This window comes from Monodelphis domestica, chromosome 4 (assembly GCF_027887165.1).
Source record: "Monodelphis domestica isolate mMonDom1 chromosome 4, mMonDom1.pri, whole genome shotgun sequence".
In the NCBI taxonomy this organism is placed as follows: domain Eukaryota; kingdom Metazoa; phylum Chordata; class Mammalia; order Didelphimorphia; family Didelphidae; genus Monodelphis; species Monodelphis domestica.
In genome coordinates, this window is record NC_077230.1 from 393,070,040 (window position 1) to 393,090,699 (window position 20,660).

Below are 20,660 nucleotides of genomic sequence, written 5' to 3' on the forward strand. Positions count from 1 at the left end.
GTCTTACATTTCACTTACTCCCCTCCCCACATTCCAGCACCATAGGCTTTTTGGCTGTTCTTGGTATATCTGTCTCCCTTCTCTGGACTTTTAATTGGACATCTTCTCTTGCATGGGATGTTCTCTTTCCTCACCTCTGCCTCCCAGTTTCCCTGGCTTCCTTCAAGTGTAGGCTTTTCCTAGTCCATGTATTTCCCTCTCTGATTTCTACCTATCAAATGCCTTCTTCCCTTAGAAATTAGCTCCCATTTATGGTGTATATTATCTTATCTTAAGAGTTTGTGTGTTTGTCTGTCTATCTCATATGTCTATAGTCCTCCATTAAAATGTGAGCGCCTTGAAGGCAGACTATTTTTTTCTTTTTATATCCTCAGTACTAAGCACAGTGCTTGGAATTCAGTAAGCACTTCATAAAATACTTTTTATTGTTATATAGTTGTGGATACTATTTGCCTTTCTCAGAATCCTAATGAAGAAGACTTGTGTTACATAGGCCACTTCTTCACTAGTTAATTTGTGGTCTTTGTCATCCTCTCTCTCTGGAGACATTGTGGAAAGATGTGTGTAGTGTGGCCAGGACATGCTCTTCTTCAAGTGCCTACCTTGAAATCTATTACCTTTGCTTTAAACAAACATGGAGAAGAATTACATTTATACAAGTAATTCTTTGGGAGTATAGTGATTCATAGTAAGATTTCTTTAACAAACACTTAAGAAGACAACTTACAAAGCCCAACCCCCACTCTAATTTTTATGAACTAATCTATTATATAGAATTAAATACACCTGTAGTCTTGTCCTGTGGTTGCCAGAATAAATGTGGGAAATACAACACTAGATGGTGCAGCCGGGTAGAGTGTTAGGCTTGGAGTCAGGGAGACTCATCTTCCTGAATTAAAATCTTACCAAAATCACTTATTAGCTGTGTGACCCTGGGAAAGTCATTTAATCTTTTTTGCCTCAGATCGTCTTCTATAAAGTGAATTGGAGAATTATCAGTATTGGTTAAGTCACTGTTCTAATTAAAAAAAAAAATAGGCTTGATATACCCCACTGTTGCAAATTGCAGTCTTGTCATGAATTTCAAATAGATTTTTTTTTCCCTACAGTTGAAGTTACGAAATAGTTGAATCCCACCGTGGCTAGCATGATGATGAGCCTCTCTTGAACTTAAGCTGGTTTAAAAATAAACTTGGATAAAATACATCATTAGATCCATAATAGGACATTTTTCTAGTTTTATGCACCTTGCCAGAGCTGATGCTTTACCAGCTTAGGCTTAGAAGATTTAAGATAATTTTAATGCCAGATCAGACAAGGACTTAGAATAAAGTAGAATAAGAGTTGTTACTATTCCACTCTTGCAGAATCAGAAGAGACCTTTGGAAATGCAACGAATTTGAGAATATTGCTATTTTGGGGTTGAGTGACTAGGAAGAATTATTACCTATCTTTAATTTCTTCCAAAAAAGTTTTGATGAAAGCTTCATCCTAAAAGTGGATTATTGAGATTGCCATGTGCTGATTATCACATTAGAAGTTTTTGTACAGAGTTTAGAATGTAATTAGACAGACCTAGTTTGAGGGAAGGTGTATTTAATCCCCAAAGGTTACTAAGAAAAACAGATTGGATGGAGCAAGGTCACAGAAAGATAGGGAATGTAAAAACTACCTAGATTTTATCTAATTAAATTTAGTTCTCATTTGTTTTTTTGCTTCTCTGATTTAAGGTTCTTATACTGGAGGATTGGATAATGATTGTTTCAAGTTGACCCTGATATACTGGGTGTCACCAAAATCTTAGAGCTTAAAACTACATGAAGATTTTTGGGACAACTGTATTATCCCTGTTACTAGTCATTCATTAAATATTTTTGCTATTTAGAATTAAAGTGAAACCAAGTGTTGTGTGCATTTTTCTGATTTTGCCATTTTATTATTTTCTCTTAAGTTAATTTAAATATTTTAGAATTTTATTTTTTGGTTCTTTGTTTTTTTTTTTGGACTCTTCACAGTCCTTTTTGGAGTTTTCTTGGCAAATATACTGGAGTACATGTAAGGGTTATTATGGAAAAAATGCTCTTTATGTACAAATTTTACTAAATGACAAATCCAGAGCTATTTTATGTAGAGAACTCTGAGTGTAGCCTCTAGATATTCCTCTAAAGAATCCTTAGTTCCTTTTTAATGTGCTTCAAATGTGGCAGGGTAGGGAGAGAGGGAGAGGGAGGGGAGCATACCTACTTGCCTTTGTGACTATTTAAGCTCAAATGTGAAGAGGAGACATTTTGACCAAAAATTTAGAATTGTCACCCAATAGGCAGATTGCAAGGAAAGCTATTTAGGAAGGGGGCAGTTTCCATTAAACAGCTCAAAGAAGAGATGAGCTTTGAGGTCCTTTCCAATTCTGTGATTCTTCTGAGCTCATCTTCTTTCAAAGGGAACATACTCAAAATGCACTTCTTAGTGCTCTAACTACCAAAAAGGGACCTAAATAGAAACTGAAAATGAGTGGTAGTAATGCTACCCCCTGAAACTCTACTGGTTTTCACCTAAAATCTAGAGAAGCTGTTTCTCTGGAGACTTCATTAGGCCAGGGGACACAAGAGTATCTACCCATGTGGCTTCCTGGTTGCCCCACATTACAGAAGGACCAGATGATGGCAGATGTTCAATTTCTATATAAGTCAACACACTTCTAATCAAATGAGGGAAACTGCATTTAACCGAACCAGTGCTGCATTCTTGCTAAATATAATACCCCTTGTGTAATATGGTTAAATCAATTTTATTAAATGTTTGACAGTCTATTATGAGTACCTCATTTTATTTCAGTTCTGAACTTGAAACAACAGACTAGCCTGAGTTGGTACTGCTCTGGAAAATATGGGAAAAACAGAAAACAATTAGGATGTACTAACTTATTAAAATTGCTAAGACTTTTTCTTAATTTAAAATGTTTCCCATATAATATTTTTTAACACACAGTACAGAATTAGACTGGTAGAAGAACATTTAAGCATTTAAGAACATCAAGAATTTTAGGCTACTGTAAGAGGAAAGATCATAAAACCATGAAAAGGCTCAAAAAGAAAGTTCCTTTAAAAAAAAAAAGTGGTGGAGAAGGAAATTGCAAATCACTCCAGTATCTTTGCCAGGAAAATCCAAAGTAAGGTCACAAAGAGTCTGGCAGAACTGAAAAACAACTGAAAGATAACAAATTCTAAAATATTTAAATCAATTTGGAGAAAGATTAAGAATAATTACTGTCTAGAACCAGAAGGTAATAATTCATGTGAAATCTATTAATAGTTGATAAAATATTTTAAAATGAAATTTTGATAATTTTTAATACAGGGGTTGGAGCCGCATTCTGGTGAATATTGTATTACATAAGTGTGCTTTAAAGCATTTCCATTTATTCCCAATGGCAACAACAAATTACTTTGTGACTGCTGGTTGCTTTCTCTTTGTTTTATACGCTACTTTTTTTCTCTCAGTTCTCTAATCTTCCAGAATTTAGTATGGAATACTTACATCCGAGAATTTCAGAATTGGAGGGGACTTCTAATACACACTTGATTAGAAACCTTTGCATCATCTTGCCTTTGCTTGAACACCTCTAGGGAAGTGAAGCCCCATTACTTGTTCTTACCAGATCTGTCCTCTAGGATCAAATAGAGTAAATCTAATTCTGACTGTTCACTGCCTTCTTACATGGTTCCAGTCCAGTCATTCTGGCATCTTTCGTTTTTGCTTTTCACTAGTTGTTCTCCATGCATGGAATATACTATAATAGTTAAAATTAAATTATGAGGGGACAGCTGGGTGGTTCAGTGGATTGAGAGCCAAACCTAGAGACAAGAGGTCCTGGGTTCAAATCTGGTCTCAGATACTTCCCAGCTGTGTGACCCTGGGCAAATCACTTCACCCCATTGCCTAGCCCTGGCAACTCTTCTGCCTTGGAACCAATATACAGTATTGATTCTAACATGGAAGGTAAGGGTTTAACAAAAAATTAAATTTATAAGGTTGCTAGTAGCTTTAGTAGCTGTATTATATCAAAGTAATGATAGCAAAGAGAGGAAAGAGGCAAAGAGTTGATTAGCTTATTGCCCTATATGCTGTTTGATGCATTGAAATTCATCACTGACAGGGTTCCTTCAGGTTCCAAGCTCCAGCCAGAAGAGTGTGATCTAGTGGGAGCAGTGCTTTGGTCTTGCCTTATAAGCCATTTTCTCCACCCACTAGCTCTCTCAGGTCACATCTCAGGAACCAGTCATAGTTCCTCAATTTGTCTGGCACCACCCAGGGGGCAGTGCATGTGGGATCAGTTTCCTATCTCTTTCATTTCAACTTCCTTTCTCTGAGGGTTTGTCTATACTTGCACATCTCAGTGGTAAAGAATCTTCAGGTCACTGGTTAATGATGTCAAACAAAGTGACAATGGGGAGGGGAATTCCCTTCCCACAATACTTTCCCCTCAACTCATGAAATTCTTGGTTTCTAAAGATTCAATTCAAATTTTACCTTCCAAGTGAAGTCTTTCATGACTTCCACTTTCCACAACTATTAGTTAGTGCCCTTCTTCCCAACTGCCAAACTACTTAGTGTTCATTTTGTATGTATTCCATATGTACTAAAACATGTATGTGCTGCCTTCTTTATTATAATGTGAAGCACTTGAGGACAGGGACCTTCATTCTTGTCTTTCTATTATTAGCACACAGTACTTACTGAATGCTTGTTGAGTGACTGCAAAAGACAGTCTATGGAATATTAAAGGCAATTATTACACGCCTCTTCATGCTAGTCATCCTTGCTTCCTCCAACTGATTCTTCCATGGCATCTCCTCCAGTCCCTTCCCTGAACAGGCTTCCCTTTGACAAAGATGGTCCAGATTCAACGGCCTTCTTAGATGTTATGTCCAGACTTAGATATAGTATATCATACATTACTGTGCTATTACCATGATTTTGATTTTGCAAGAGTTTTTACAATATGTAAGAATTCATGTTAGTTGTGAAAACATGAGTAGTAAGGCTAGTCTTCTTAATAATTCAGAAATTCAATCTTTTGATATAGAATCATAATAACTAGATCTATTGGTTGGGTTTTCCAGGGATGTTGGGAAAGCCATATCTGGTAAGGTTTAAAGAAAAAAATCAGTTCTCAGGAGCCTTCCCAGACGGATGCCAGAAGAACATTAATAAGCATGTTGGACAATTCCTTCATAGGAAATAGGCATTGGAGACTCTTGCTTATTAATACCTCATCCATTCCTTTTAGAACTGTTGTTTGACATGGGACCAGTGGATTGGAATCAATAATTACCATGAGAAATCTTGTCTGGAACAGTATTTGTTCAGTAAAGGCTCCAAAATAGCAGTAGCATATAATATTCTTAGGAAGCTCACTTGGTAGTACACAATACTACTGCTTTTCCAGCACACCTTGTTGATAGCAATCCTGGACTGTATGAAGAGTTGCATCTCTTGGAATTATGTAGCAAGAAGAATGTCCTCTTTCTACCATATAGAGCCCCTTCCCATTTTTCCATAAGTCATCTGATTTTTTGAAGGCAGCTTAACTGAAGTATTAATTTAGAGGATTCTTAACTGGTTAGTTATGGCAAATTTAGGCAGTTACTTACATTGTGAACAAAGACAAAAATAGTTTAGATCAGTGGTGCCAAATTCATATAGAACTTTTAGCTTCATCAAAAACCACAAGTTAACATTATCTGTGTTGTATTTAATTTTTATTTACTTTCCCAATTACATTTTAATCTGACTTCTGAAGTTTGATCCCTTTGCCTTCCTTGTTACTGCTTACAGATTATTACAAAGAAAGACAAATCTGGATGATTATTTCAAGTAGAAAAACCCCAGCAAGATTTCTAAAAATTTTTTTTTAAAATATTTTCCCATGTTTATATGATTCATTTTCTCTTCCTCCCCTATTTTCTCCCCCCTCCCAGAATTGATAAGCAGTTCTATTGGGTTGTATAAATGTTATCACTTGATACCTATTTTCATATTAATTTTTTTTGCTACTGAGCAATCTTTTAAAGCCAAAACCCCAAACAAGATTTTGTTTTTAAGGGATAGTCTTTATACCAAAAGTTTGGAGAAATAAATCATTTTGGTATTTGTTGTGAATACCACACTGGGAGATAGATTAATTACAAATAAAGAGAACCTAATTTATTACAAATAAAGAAAACCTAATTTATCCCTGAGTTCTCAGACCAAAAAGTATCATTAGGAACCATTGAAGATTTGCCCCATTGCTGCTGGTTCAGGAATAGATATCTGTCTTTATAACCTATACATATATATATATACACACACACACACACACACACACACACACACACACTAAGGTTTCATGGTTTGGGGATTAATGTTGATTTATGAAGTAATTTGCACAAAATTCTCCCTTATTTTTGAGGTCAGGCAGTGACTACCCTGAAATCATGTAAGATGTAAGTGTCCCTGGTCTGTTCCATCCTGGATACCCATCACATTCCTTCTTAATCATCTTTATTCTATACTGAACACAAAGATATATTTATACATTTTCTATTTCTTGAAAATTAAGTATGTAATGTGTTTACCTCCTATGCTTCCAACTCAAGAATAAAGATAGTTATATTGGCATTTTACTCCAAGCTCTGTAGATAAAAATTTACTAGATATTTTGAGGTAATTATTGCTTTTTACTTAGTACCAAAGCAGTAATTTAAAGAGCTATGTTAGAAAGCTAGTAATTTCCTGTCACTGACTGACAGATGTTTTGCCCACAAATGAAAAATGCTTTCAAGCTTTGGATAATTATGAAGATATGCAGTTTGATTTTTCTCTTGTCACTTCAAAACTTGGTTTCATATTCCTGTTTTCTGGGCTTTGTGGCATAATTTTCTCTCTTCAGGGAAAAGATGATCCATGAACATCATGAGTACTATTTATGAGAAGACATCATCCTCTAATTATTAATGTCTTTGACTCCTTCTAGGTTCTTATCCCTCCCCTAAAGCTGGAGCCACTCTAGTCGTATACAAGGACTTACTTGTGTTGTTTGGAGGCTGGACACGGCCAAGCCCTTATCCTCTACACCAACCTGAGAGGTTCTTTGATGAGATACACACTTATTCACCCTCCAAAAACTGGTAAGCATTGCAGAAAAGATTCTTTGATTCTTAGGTCGGGAACCCTTTCCTCTGAAAGCAGTGAGGAAGGGCTAAGCACATTTTGATCTCTGAATAATGGAATATTAATTTTACTATAAGGAATTATGAATAGGAAGAATTCTGAGAAGGTTGGGAATACTTACATGAACTGATTCAGTAAAACATCCAGAAACAGGAAAACAACAGACATAATGAGAACAATCATGTACATGGCCAGAATAAAAGCCATTAACTTTAAGACCCAAACTTGTCTCCAAAAAGAGATGAGATTCATCCCTCCTTGGTAGAAGTGAAAGACTTGGCATATGGAACATTGCAGTGAATTGTCAGCTGATATATTGGTTAGTTTGTTAAATTCCTCTCTCCTTACCCCTTTTAAAAAATTCTGTTATAGTATTAGTTTGGTAGGGAGAGGAAGAAATATATTCAGAAATGAGATGATATAAAATAGAACTTAATAAAATTAAAAAAAAAAAAAACCAAAAACCAGTGACTTGTGTACTTGCCTTTTGAGATTAAATCAAAATTTCTTTTATGGAAAAAGTAAGAGTAATTGCTACCTCTAGTCCCCAAATAAGTGATAACAACCCTGTTGGTGCCCCAAAACCATGACTGCTCTTGTTCTTGGAGTGCCTTGTACCTTGAGACTCTGGCAATTTACAAAGCAGATGAGTCCTTATCCTCTCCTGTATTTTCCCAGTCTCCTTAATAGCTTGGAAGGTTTTTTTCTTACAAAATAAAAACAGTCTCCTTTCTCTGTAATAAAACAAAATGCTGAATATAGGAATGCTTGCTAAATGTCATATGAGTGGCTCATATGTATAAATGAGGAAAAATTGCTCTCTGTTCATTGTAGGGCTTATTCAGCAAATCAGTTTGGGGATATTGGGAGCCATGTGGTCATTTCATATTAACTACCTACAGAAAGAATGTAGATTTAGGGTTATGGATGTGGCATGGTAAAAAGGTGAACAGATACTCTGCTATTAAGATGAATGACTTCTGCTGTTTAAACTAGATATCCTCATTTATTTCTGTCATCTTTCAATAGGTGGAATTGCATAGTGACAACACATGGGCCACCTCCTATGGCAGGCCACTCCTCCTGTGTGATAGAAGACAAGATGATTGTCTTTGGGGGTTCCTTAGGATCCCGGCAAATGTAAGTATATGCAGCTTCTTTCTTCAGCTGAATTTTCATGTTCATTGCAGTGATGGGAACTGAGAGGTAGTCAAGAACCAATTTTCCCATGCATGCTTACCTCTATCCCTCCCCAGGTATCACTGAGTACTTTGTCTTTTAATTTGTTGATACATTTATCCTGTATTACTGTACATCATAAAAATCTGTACTGGGAATTTTCTCTTTGCACTCTCCTGAAAATAGCTTCATGTCAGAGGCCTTGCCTAGTTTCAGCACAGTATATAGAGGCAGTGGGGTGGGTAGATATTAGGCAGAGCTTTGGTCTTAGAGTTAAGAAGAATGGACCAGAAGTCCTTTAGACATTTACTAGCTGGATGACTTCGCCCTTCCTTTCCTGATCCTCAGTGCCCTCAGCTGTAAAAGGAGGAGATTAGACTCAAGGTCTCCAAGGTCACATCTAGCTCTCAATCTAGAATGCTCTGACTTTGTTCTGTAAGTAGCAGAGGGCTATAGGGCAGAGATCATGGGCAATTCAGCTCCTTTACAGAGTGCTCACTGGGTCTAGAGAGAGCACTGTGCTAGCCACTTGGGGAGAAGCACAGTTTAGAGGAGATGGGGTCTGAAGCGGGGATGAAAGGGGGATAAGAAGACTGACCTAGATATCATCATGTCCTTTTAGGTAGTCTAGGTAAATCCATTTGTTTTGTGAGGTGGGGACTGGGGAGGCTTCATAGAAATAGGTGGAGTTTGAGTAGGATTTAAAGAATAAGTAGGAATTCATCTTTTGACCAAGGAGGTCAGGGAGGCTAATTGGGAAAGATAATGGGAAGAAAAGGAGCAAGAGCAGTGTTGGATGTGACCATCTTTATCAAACGTTTTCAGTGTCTCTTACCTATTACTATGTCTAGGACATAGCCTAAGAGTAAGACAGAGTAGAATCCAACCATACCATTGTTTATGCCAGTGGGGATCAACCACAGGCACACTCAAGTAACTTTGCCCATTATTCTCAGAAACAGCTGTGGAATTTCCAGGAGTAAACCATTTTAGAAAAGGCACTTTCTCCAGGCCCCTAGAAATGTTGCCTGAGTCAGACATGTTCTGATCTTTACCTATAGAACCAACCCATGGTGGGATTATCCATTTAATCCTTATATATTCAGGAAGGTTATTTAAGTTTATTGAAAGTTGAGTTGAGTAGGAAGTCCTGAGTTCAAATTCCATCCCTGCCACTGATTATCTCTGTAATCTTGGGCAAGTCACTTACCTTTTTTCTGGACCTCAGTTTCCTTAATAGTAAAACAAAAGGGTTAGCATAGGTGACCCCTAATCTCCCTTCTAGCTCTAATTCTCTAATTTAAGAAACAGATTAGTCTAGAATTGACTATTCATAATAAAATGGAAACTGCTGCTTGCTGTAGGCAAGCCTTCACTCCCTTATTCCTTGTTAGGGAAGGTTAAATGCCATTGTTCCATTGAGACATTCATCTGCTATGTACCCATCTGGCATTCTTTAGCTTTTGTGAAATTGCCTTTTTTTTCCTCCTTAAGGAAAATTCATGAGCCCTTAAAGCTCTAGAAGGAGATAGGACTTGGTGTTAGACTGCTTTTATTTTCTTTCTTCTGGCCTTTGTCTTGAAAAGAAATAGTTTAGACTCCTTCAAAAGCTCCTTTGGGGGAATCATCATTTGCCTTGCTCTTGGTTAAGTTCCTTTGAATATTTGTGAACAAATCCTGTTACAGCAAAAGGGAGCTCCATGTAATGGATGGAGAGTATTGGACTGGAATCCAAGAGGCCAAGGGCCTGGTATTTGCCTTTGCTACTGATGGTCCCCCACAAAAATGCCATTCCTTCTAGCCTGCTTTTCTACCTTTGAAACATGCTGAGATTGTGGTGTATGTTATCTAATTCTTCTTAGCTCCAGCTCTCTATGATCTGCAGAGATGCTCACATATTTCACAGGTGTCCTGCCCATTCTATTAGTTATTTACCAAGGTCTCCGCTCAGCTTTGTATAATTATCTTTGTAATTGTGTTCTTATTTTCTAGGAGCAATGATGTTTGGGTCCTTGACCTTGAGCAGTGGGCCTGGTCCAAGCCTAATGTCTCTGGCCCCTGCCCTCACCCTCGAGGCGGCCAGTCTCAGGTGCCTGATAGTTACAGTTATTTTTCAACAGATTCCACAGCGTATTTTGATTGGGATCAAGGGTGGAGGGAATCAGGGGGAGTGAAAAGGGATCCTGAAGCAGCTACCACAGGATTCCATTAGGCCCTCAACCAAGGAGAAGTCTTTGTTCTCTTCTGTTTGAATTATATTTCCAGTTCCAAATGGATCTTGCTTATTTAGAATTGACCTGGATTTTGCCCCTCCTAAAGCTTTAGATTCACTTATTTTATTTGGCATGAGACTTTCATTGTATGTGATCTACATTTCTATTTTAATACATAACCAACTACAACAGCAATATGGTTGTTAAGGAAGCATATTTCAGTGCAATGTTAGGAAAAACGTCCTAGGTTCCCTTCAGTGGTCTTTTTGAGCAGAGGTTGAGTAACTTTGTCAGAAACACTGTGGAACAGCTAACTAAGAAGACCTCAGAGACTCATCCAGCTTTGAGATTCTGGGATTCTTTTATCAAGTGAATCACCAGCAATTTGTTTAGATTAAGTAATCAAAATTTTCATAATTATGGGGAATTTTAGGGGATATTGACAACCAGAGTGGCCAAATTTTCTATTTTGGGAATAATTTGGGTATTAAGTATATACCACCAAGACATAAGACAGATAATTATGTGTTAAAAGGGTGATTTCAAATTTCTTCTTTTCCCATCTTCTTTTGGTTTTTACAGATTGTCATAGATGATGAAACTATCCTAATCCTGGGAGGATGTGGTGGCCCAAATGCAGTAAGTATATAGAACACTGCCTAGGAACCAGGTGCTCTTGGAAACCATTTGGAAACCTGCTTCTTAGACCCCAAGCCACTGGGAGAACTTTGTTCTCACCTTCCTTGGGGAAAGCTAGGTGGTTGGGATGCTGCCGGGGAGCATCCCCTTGGGTTTTCACTGACAAATGAGAGCCAGTTAGGCAGTAGTTGAAAAAGCCCTACATGTAGGAAATACCTTGGATTGGTATCCTGGCACTAACACTTGGTGTGTGGCCTTGGGGGAACCTCCTCTTCTGGCCTCTAGGACCACAGCTTTTACTGCATTTCTCCAGGGCTCTTGTAATTATAGGAAACACCATGGAAGTGGGAGTATTTGGTAATTTCAGTATAATGTCAGGTTTCTGACTGACTCTCTCTGTCTCTGTCTGTCTGTCTGTCTCTCTCTGTCTCTCTGTCTCTCTGTGTCTCTCTCTGTCTCTGTCTCTCTCTGTCTCTGTCTCTCTCTGTCTCTCTCTGTCTCTCTCTCTCACTCTCACTCTCACTCTCACTCTCACTCTCTTTCTCTCTGACACACACACATATACACACCCCTCTTTCCTGTTTCACAAACACTTTACATAGCTGTGTCTTATGCATAATAGGTATTTTGCAAATGTTTGTTGAATTGAACCATAGAGGCCTTCAAATTTGGATCATCTTTGATTCACAAGTCATAAGCTAGATGTCAGTTCTTTTTGAAGACCTGTCCCCTGGCCCTGTGTCCCTGGGAGAGCCTCTGTGCTTTGTTTCTCTTTATGAAGTATCACACATCCAGCCTGAGCTGCGGTTATGTCTCGGTTTTTCTTACAGCTGTTTAAGGATGCTTGGTTACTGCACATGCACTCCATCCCTTGGACCTGGCAGCCACTCAGGGTAGAAAATGAAGACCACGGAGCTCCAGAGCTGTGGTGCCATCCAGCGTGCAGGGTAATTACCAACATGGGGGAGGGAGTGTTGGCATTGATATCCAAGTTAGCTTTTCAGGCTTTAGAGAAGCCTGTGTGAAAAGGGAGGTTTTTTCTATATGGCGAGGTGATCTGTTAGCCTCTCTCCATCATTAAGTAAATAGATGCATAGTACTATAGCTCTGCAGCAGCTTTCTCATAGATGCTATTTTGGTGTTATTACAACAGTATCTGAGAGAGCACACATTCACTCAAGAAAGAGCATGGACTTTCTCAGTGCAGGACCACAGAATCCAAGAGCAGGAAGGACCCTCAGACAAGACTCTTCTATAATATCCCTGGGAGGTGATTCTCTAGCTTCTAGAACACCTTCAGTGAAAAGGAACCTACTACTTTCTTTAAAAATTTTCTTATTGATATCTTTTTTTTATTTCTCCATAATCTCACCTGGTAGTCCTTCCCCTTCCCCTACCCCAGAGCTATCCCAATTACTGAGAATATGTTTAACAAAACAAAAAAAGGAAAAATCAGTCAAACTAATCAGTCTTGAAAAATGTATGCAGTGCTCCAACACTCCTGGCCCTTTCCCCTCTGCAAAGGAGTAGGTTGGAGATGCTTTCTCATCTCTGATCTTCGGGGGTCTCTCCTTTTTTGTATTTCTAATTCTGTACCATTCATTTACTGGGACTTGTGGGGTTAGCTCCTTCTATTTATGTTGTTGTAGTTGTGTATGTTGTTTTCTTGGCTCTACTGGCTTTTTTCAGCATTGGTCCATGAAAATGTCTTCACGTTTCTTTAAATTGGTCATTTCTCAAGCACAGTAATTTTCCAGTTCATTTATTACCATAGTTATTTAACTGTTCTCTAATCTAAAGGCATCTTTTTTATTACCAATTCTCTACTCACAAAAAGTGTTGCTATAAATATTTTGGTGTATGTGGGAACTTTTTATCAGTCATTTCCTTGGGGTATGTGCCTGGTAGTGGAATCTCTCAGTCAAAGGAGATAAATATTTTAGTCACCTTATTTGCATAATTACACATTTTTCCCACTTCAGTTGATGGTGCTAATTCACAACTCCATCAGTAAGGCACTGGTGTGCCTAGCTTCCCATAACACCTCTAACATTGACTTTCTATCTTTCATTGTCTTTGCCAATTTGCCAAGTCTGAGATGAAAACACAGGCTTGGTTGAATTTTTACTTTTCTTATTAAATAGTGATTCTTTCACATGGTTGCTAAAGAGTTTCAAATTCTGCTTTTGAAAACCATTTCTATCCTTCAACTCCTGGGAGATGACTTTTAGTCTTTTATATTCTATTAGTTATTTCTTTATCTAGGATACAAAACTGTTATCTAAGAAATTTGATATAAAGATTTTTTTTTTCTTGTTTGACTTCTTAATTGTCTCATCCTAGATACATTAATTTTGTTTGTCTAGAAACATTTCAGTTTCACATAATTGAAGCCATCTATTTTATCTTTTGTAATTGCCTCTGTCTCTTGTTTGTTTAAGAATATATTTGCTAATCCTAGGTATAAAAGGTATATGGCCTATTTCTCTTTGAATATTTTGATGGTATGATTTTAACATTAAAGTTAAGTATCCTTTTTGTTTATTATAAAATGATCTAAGACTTATTTCTGCCACAGTGCTTTTTCAGTTTTCCGAATAGTTTTTAATCAAATAGGGAGTTCTTAATGTAATTTATATTTCCCAGGTTATTGGACACTAGTTTGTTAAATTTCACATTTCTGATTGTACCAGATCTACTTTGTTCCACTGATTTATCTGCCGATTTTTAACCAATACCAAATGAACCCACTGCCATCTGAGACAACTTGTTTAACTTTTGGAAAGCTGTAGTTGACTTTTCCTCATATTCAAAGCTAAATCTAAATCTGCCCATGAAACCTTACATTATTCTTCATGCTGACCTGTGAGACCAAGCAGATAGGATAGTCACCTTTCTTGTTCAGGACAATGTATCTGTGAAGATGGCCTGGGTCAGCCTGTTAAATCATTGTTTGAAGTCTGTTAAAATCCTCTTCCTTGCCTTTTTCACTCTGCTTTAGGCATGAGAGGTGCAGAAAGGACTAGCTGGGTGGTAATTCTGTAGTCGTGATCTATTCCGTCTATCCTCAACTTCTGTAGCTCTGTGTGTGTGTGTGTGTGCGCGTGCGTGCGTGCGTGCGTATGTGTGTGTGTGTGTGTGTGTGTGTTTTAACTTCCTATAGAATCTCTCTTTTTTTATTCTTGTTAAATTTTATTTTATGAGATTCAGACCATTATTCCAAACCTGTTGGGTGCAGTAACAGAGTTGATAAATATTTCTGTCTTTCAGGTAGGCCAATGTGTGGTGGTCTTCAGCCAGGCTCCCAGTGGAAGAGCACCACTCAGCCCAAGCCTGAACTCTCGCCCATCTCCCATCAGTGCCACTCCACCGGCTCTGGTTCCTGAAACCCGAGAATACCGCTCCCAGTCTCCAGTAAGGAATATGGATGAAGCGCCTTGTGTCAATGGTCGATGGGGAACCTTACGCCCCAGGGCACCAAGGCAGACACCTTCAGGATCCCGGGAAGGGAGCCTTTCCCCTGCCAGAGGTGATGGCTCACCTGTCCTCAATGGTGGAAATTTATCTCCAGGAGCTGCAGCAGTTGGTGGGGCCTCCCTGGACAGCCCTGTTCAGGCAGTCTCTCCAAGTACCCCATCATCAGCTGAAGGCTTTGACTTAAAAATGGGGCTTTCTTTGGTTCCCCGACGAGGTTCCTTGCCAGATCAGAAAGACTTAAGATTGGGATCGATGGATTTGAATTGGGATCTAAAGCCTGCTTCCAGCAGTAGTCAGATGGACGGCATGGACGCCAGGACAGTTGGGGGCAGTGTGAGGAATCCTCCAGAGCAGACAAATGGAGTCCACACCCCGCCCCACATGGCCAGTGCTCTCACAGGAGCTGTGTCCCCAGGTGCCCTCCGACGGAGCCTGGAAGCTGTCAAAGCCCTCTCCTCTAAGGGCCCACCTGCCCCTGCAGCCCTGAGTCCCCCACTGGTGTCTTCCCCTGGGTCCCCGGGGAGCCAGAGCATGAGCAGCGTCGAGACGGTGCCCATCCCCCGCCCAGGGCCTGCCCAGGGTGATGGGCACTCCTTACCTCCCATTGCTCGGCGCTTGGGCCACCACCCACCTCAGTCTCTGAACGTTGGCAAGCCCTTGTACCAGAGTATGAACTGCAAGCCCATGCAGATGTATGTGTTAGACATTAAAGACACAAAGGAGAAAGGGCGAGTCAAATGGAAAGTATTTAATAGTAGTTCTGTGGTTGGCCCACCTGAAACCAGTCTGCACACAGTGGTGCAAGGCAGGGGGGAACTCATCATTTTTGGTGGCCTCATGGACAAGAAACAGAATGTGAAGTACTATCCCAAAACAAATGCCTTGTACTTTGTGCGAGCAAAAAGATAATAGGGCAGAAACATGGTCCCAAACCTTTTTCCTTTCTGTGGCTTTGAATTTTACACTGTCATGCAGGCATTCAAACTGTGAATTGGGAAAACAAAGAATTAAGTGGCCCCACAAACCAAAACCCCAATTCCCAATCCAGTGCTCGCTCTGGGCTAGGGTCAGAGCCCCATTAAAAAAAGCAAATTATATAAAGTATCTATATCTATATCTATATCTATATTCTATAGCCAACTCTGTTTACAAAAGGGGAGAAATCTCCATGCTGGTTCAGATAAAATTGTTGCTGTGTTTTAGCAGAGGCTCTGATGCCTTTTTCTATTCTGCTGGTAATTAGACCAAGAATTTAGGGAACAGATCACCTAATATCAGTTCCCTTCCAAGAGAACTGAAGAATCCCAGGTAAGGAGAGCTTCATGAGGAGGTGCCATGAGCTCATGCCCCTTGACATAGTAGTGCGTACAAGGCCAAACCCGGTGTCTGCAGAAAAGCTGGTTTCTTTTCTCCTCCAAGGGCTACAGGAGGGATGGTGGTGAGAAATGGAGGGGACAGTGAGGAAAGGAAGTTGTTTCATGTTTTTGTGCAGGATCATCATCTTGTGTCCAAGTCCTGGGGCTCGCTCTGATTGGAAGAAGCAAGGCTAAATCATTTGTGTCTGATTATGAAATCTCTTGACTATCACATTTGGTTGTGAGTTGCCAAAACCCACATTCCCTTACTTGCTTTCCCTTAAAATGCCAGTCTTATGGAATCTGCCTTTCCTTCTTGTAGGATTTCTATGCAAATGTGGGTATTTGGGGATTTTTAAAGCCCTACACATCACTTTGCAGATGAAGGTGAAGTTGAGGCATGGATGCCTAAAAGAGAAGCTTAGATAATTCTCAGAAATATTTGGGGGGGCTTGATTTTTTTATCCCCAGCATCCTTAGCAAGCCAGTGGATGATTCAAAGATGCTTTGAATCAGAGGCTTTACACCTAAGATATTTTTAGCACCTTAAAATTGCTTTCTCTTTTACATCAGATGTATGCAGCCACATTTGTAAAGGATCTAAGTTGGAAGACAGATACTGCTTGTTCTCAGAAAGGGTTTGTCTCATTAGATGGATAGGAAAGCATCCTTTTCTCAGAAATTGTGTTTTTGTCCTTTCTCATGCAGCAGCTGTGTTTTCTGGTTTGCCATCAAACGTGAGATTATGTTCAAGCTGTGGTGGAGTTTGTGAAACATACTGTTGACATCAGTAGGAGGCTTTATCCAACACAGTCCTGCAGCGAGCTCCAGCATCAGTTAGATACAGCTTGGGTACTGTGTTTCTTTTCTTAGATAAATTGTTCTCAAGTGGATGAGCTCCTCAGGCAGTCTCTAAAGCCTTGGACCAGACACAGGAATTACTGGCAGAACATGATTCTAATGGCATCAGCAGGCATCAGGCCGATCACTTAATTTTGACTATTAGTGATTTTATCATCTGATAGAAGGAGAAGCAGTTTTTCACCATAACATTTCAAGTCTCGTTTTTAAAAATGAAGAGTTGCTTCCCCTTTAACCTTGTTGGAGTTTCCCAAATGCAAGTGATTAGAGACTTGACTTGTGCTAGTTCTGGTGGTTTGGTTTTTAGCCAACCTTTGGAATTTTTTTTGATGAAAAAGGGTCATCCTTTTTCTCATAGTACAATATGCAGAATCTTCCTTTCTCTCTACTCCCTAACCTGTAAAATCTGGTTCTGACAGAAAAGCTCTCCTGTTGCCAGTTCCCATCAGCAGGGTATGTGTGTCTGAGAAGCTATTCCATCTGAACTGAGTAATCCTCACATGTGCCTACTTACTGTATTACCTGGCTAATTAAAGCTCAGCATGCACCTCCTCCAGAGATAACCTGTTTAGGGGCTTTTTCCAGTTCCCATTTGGCAAGGACTGTTAGGTTCTGTGGGGTCTCCAGTCATACTGAAAATATATACTAGAGGAATAGAGATTTAGCCATGGTTATTACTAGAGAGCAGCTTTATTCATGAGATTGTGTTTGTGAGCAGAAGTTGTCTCCACACTAATTTCCTCCTGAAACATAATTAAGCATCTGGAAGATAGGGAGTAGGGTGGGAGGGCAGGAATCTCTATGAAGGGACGAAATCACATCATTGAAAGAAACCCCATCATTCTGCTCTTTTGACTTTCTAACTGGCCATTATTGCTCCTAGATACTCAGAGAGGAGGCAAAGGAAGGGGGAGGGAGGGAGGTGGAGGCAGACAGACAGACAGACACACACACACATACACATGGGGGGAGGGGAGGAGAGGGTGAGTGAGTGAGAGTGTGAGTGTGTGTCAGTCTTCCTTCTGTCCAGGAAAGTTAGCATGGTTCCAGCCTAAAGGAGAATACAGTGTTTGTTCTACACACAATCCAAAACAGCATTTGTTTACAGCTCTCCATGTCACCTTCCTTCTCCCCACACATCAGTCTTGGTATTGGCTAGGTGACATCTGCTTAATGTTCCCTGAACCTGGTCGCCACCAAACTTCAGCAGCACCATTGCCAAGCGTCATCAGGGGCTAGTCAAGAAACTTGAGCCTGATCAAGCTGGACAGTGTGGACAGAAAGCCAACATCATAACCAAGATGGTTGTCTCCTCAAGACCACTTGAAAGCCGTGTGTAGCGTGGCCCATCAGGTGGAGAGCCGAGGCGAGTGTTTCCATGGTGCATTGGACAGTCTCAGCTATATGAGACTTCACCGTCACTCTGTCTCAATACCAACTGCGCCAATTTTGTCTTAAGATCAACTGAGAAAAACGAGACAAAACTTATTTTTAAACACACCTCAGGAGCACCTAAAATGAATATTTATCAGTATTTAAATATTTAAGATAAATTTGAAGCTATACTTGAAGCTTTAATCCCTTCCATTCCTGCAAGAGTGCCTTCAAGATTCCCGGCATTGCATTGACTTTGAAATTCACCTCATTAACTCAGTAGCAAGATTGTCAGTATGTTCCCGCCCTCCCATGGACAGGACCTAAAATTCTTTCATCCCATTTAATATATGCAGCCCGGGTTTGGGGGGGATGGATGAGGGTGGGAAGATTTGATTGCACATCTCCATTGTTCTTCCAAATGGGGGGAGTGGGAGTTGGGCCTCTTTGGGAAGAGTCCAGAATATGTCTACATAGAAACGAGGTGTCCTTCCCTCCCCCCTCCTTTTTCTTTTTCTTTTTTTCTTTTAAGGCAAAGTTAGATTACTCATTCTCCCAGGCTTCTGTTGTTTGCATAGCTTCTTTTGGGGATGCTTCAGGTTTACAACAAAAGGTGAAACTATAATAAGTAACCCGAGAATGGCATTGAGACTTTGATATTTTGCTTCATTAACTTGGAAGACAAAAAGCTTCTAGCAAGTGGAGAATGAATGCCTTCCCTACCTGTCTCTCTTGATCTTTCTGCTTTGCTTCTTTCCTTTCCCCTTTGAGTGACATCCTGTCAGTCCTCGTCCCTGTGGTGATCCAGGCATAGTGATGTACCCTGCTTTGCATCATGTGTGGTCTCTTACCAGCTCATAAGTCTAATGGAAAGGGTCCCAACAACCCCCCAGCCCAAATCGGAGGAAGTCCTGACTTCCCTTTTCCTGCCTCCTGCTCTGCCCCTTCCCCCACTTCCCCACCACGTGTTGCAGAAGGCATGTTCTGCATGGTTACCAGTAAGTGACTCCCACAGTGGTTCATTATAAAATGGGGGAGAGCTCTTAGAGTTGACTTCTCTGCCCATTCCACTCCTCTTGCACCCACCAGGGTTCCTGTCAGTGCATCCAGCCTGAGCTCTGATAGAGCTGGGTGGGGCTGTGAGTTTACCTGTACACCTCAGGGTCCCAGATGACTTACCCTGGAATAGTCATTTTAGGCACACAAGTGTAGGAATGATTTCATTGGTATTTAAATTGGTGTCAATTTCATTTTTTGTTAATGTTTTCCCCTGATGAATTTTTAGCAATTTAAAAAATAAAAAGGAACTATGGAGAGAATAGTTTCCATTTATTATTATTATTATCATTATTATCCCTCCTCCCATTCATGGCATGGAGTTGACCTTGGTTTTTCAGGACTATGCTGTTGGGGCAGAAGATCTGGCAGATACAGGTCACAGAGGCTTCGGACTCCCTGATTGTGCCTGCAGCCTGAGAACTAGCTCAGCTAAGTGTGGACAGGGTCATCCCTGTTAAGCTGGCCAGTAGAGGCTGGGTTCCTTTCTTGTCCAGGTGCAGACAGACTCCTGTGCCTCGTCGAAAACCAAAGACTATTTTGTATTTGTAAATAATTTTGAGAGCTTTGAATACTGTGATGGCATTTGAGTTAAGGCATTTCCAGCTATTTCACACCGATATGTATTGAACATTGAACCTAGTGGGGTAAGGAATAGGGGTGTGGGCTCTATGTCTCTCCATTAAACAATCACCCTTAAAGCTTCAGAGCTGCCACCCCCCCTCCCCCAGAGCACCTAGGAGAAATGATGCAGGTATCAGGGCATTCTGGGCTTTATCCTAGTGTGACCTGGAACAATACTGAATGATCAGTCAAACGTTTACCAAGCATCTCAGGTACTAAATACAAAAGCACAGCCCTTAAGGAACTTCTGTCTTTCAGGAGACCACATGTACGTAGATAGATGTTGCCAAAATAAACAGGGTGCTTTGGTAAGGGGATGCCACTGGTAGCTGGGGTAGCAGGAAAGACCTCCTGTGAAAGGTGGCCTGTGAAATGAGCCTTGAAGGAAACTGAGATGCTGAGGAGAAAGGAGTAGGGAAATGTGATTTTCAGGCATGAATGAGAACTAGAGAAAGGCTGGTTTGGACCAGCATGTCTAAAGGAGGGTTGTGAAGGGCTTGACATGCCAAATAGAGGAGTTTAGACTAGAGTTTACAGGGGAAAAAAGTGCCTGATCTCTGCAGACCTGTGCTTTAGGAAAATCATTGGCACCTTTACAGAGGATGGACTTGAATAGGGAGAGCCTGGAGGCAGAGGTGCCTGTTAAGACATTCACAATAGCCCAAAC

General features: G+C 40.1%; 1 protein-coding gene across 3 annotated transcripts in view; it reads left to right on the forward strand.

The window, feature by feature from the left end:
- FBXO42 (F-box protein 42) overlaps positions 1–19,632 on the forward strand; it is a 125,665-nt gene extending 106,033 nt beyond the window's left edge. For all 3 annotated transcript variants that reach the window (XM_056795716.1, XM_056795717.1, XM_056795715.1), the window contains exons 5-10: positions 7,019–7,172; positions 8,245–8,355; positions 10,387–10,483; positions 11,190–11,246; positions 12,077–12,193; positions 14,517–19,632. In XM_056795716.1, the coding sequence (XP_056651694.1) occupies positions 7,019–7,172; positions 8,245–8,355; positions 10,387–10,483; positions 11,190–11,246; positions 12,077–12,193; positions 14,517–15,632 (1,652 nt within the window). In that variant the 3' untranslated portion in view covers positions 15,633–19,632. The remainder of the gene's footprint in view (positions 1–7,018; positions 7,173–8,244; positions 8,356–10,386; positions 10,484–11,189; positions 11,247–12,076; positions 12,194–14,516) is intronic.
- The last annotated feature ends 1,028 nt before the right edge of the window (positions 19,633–20,660 follow it).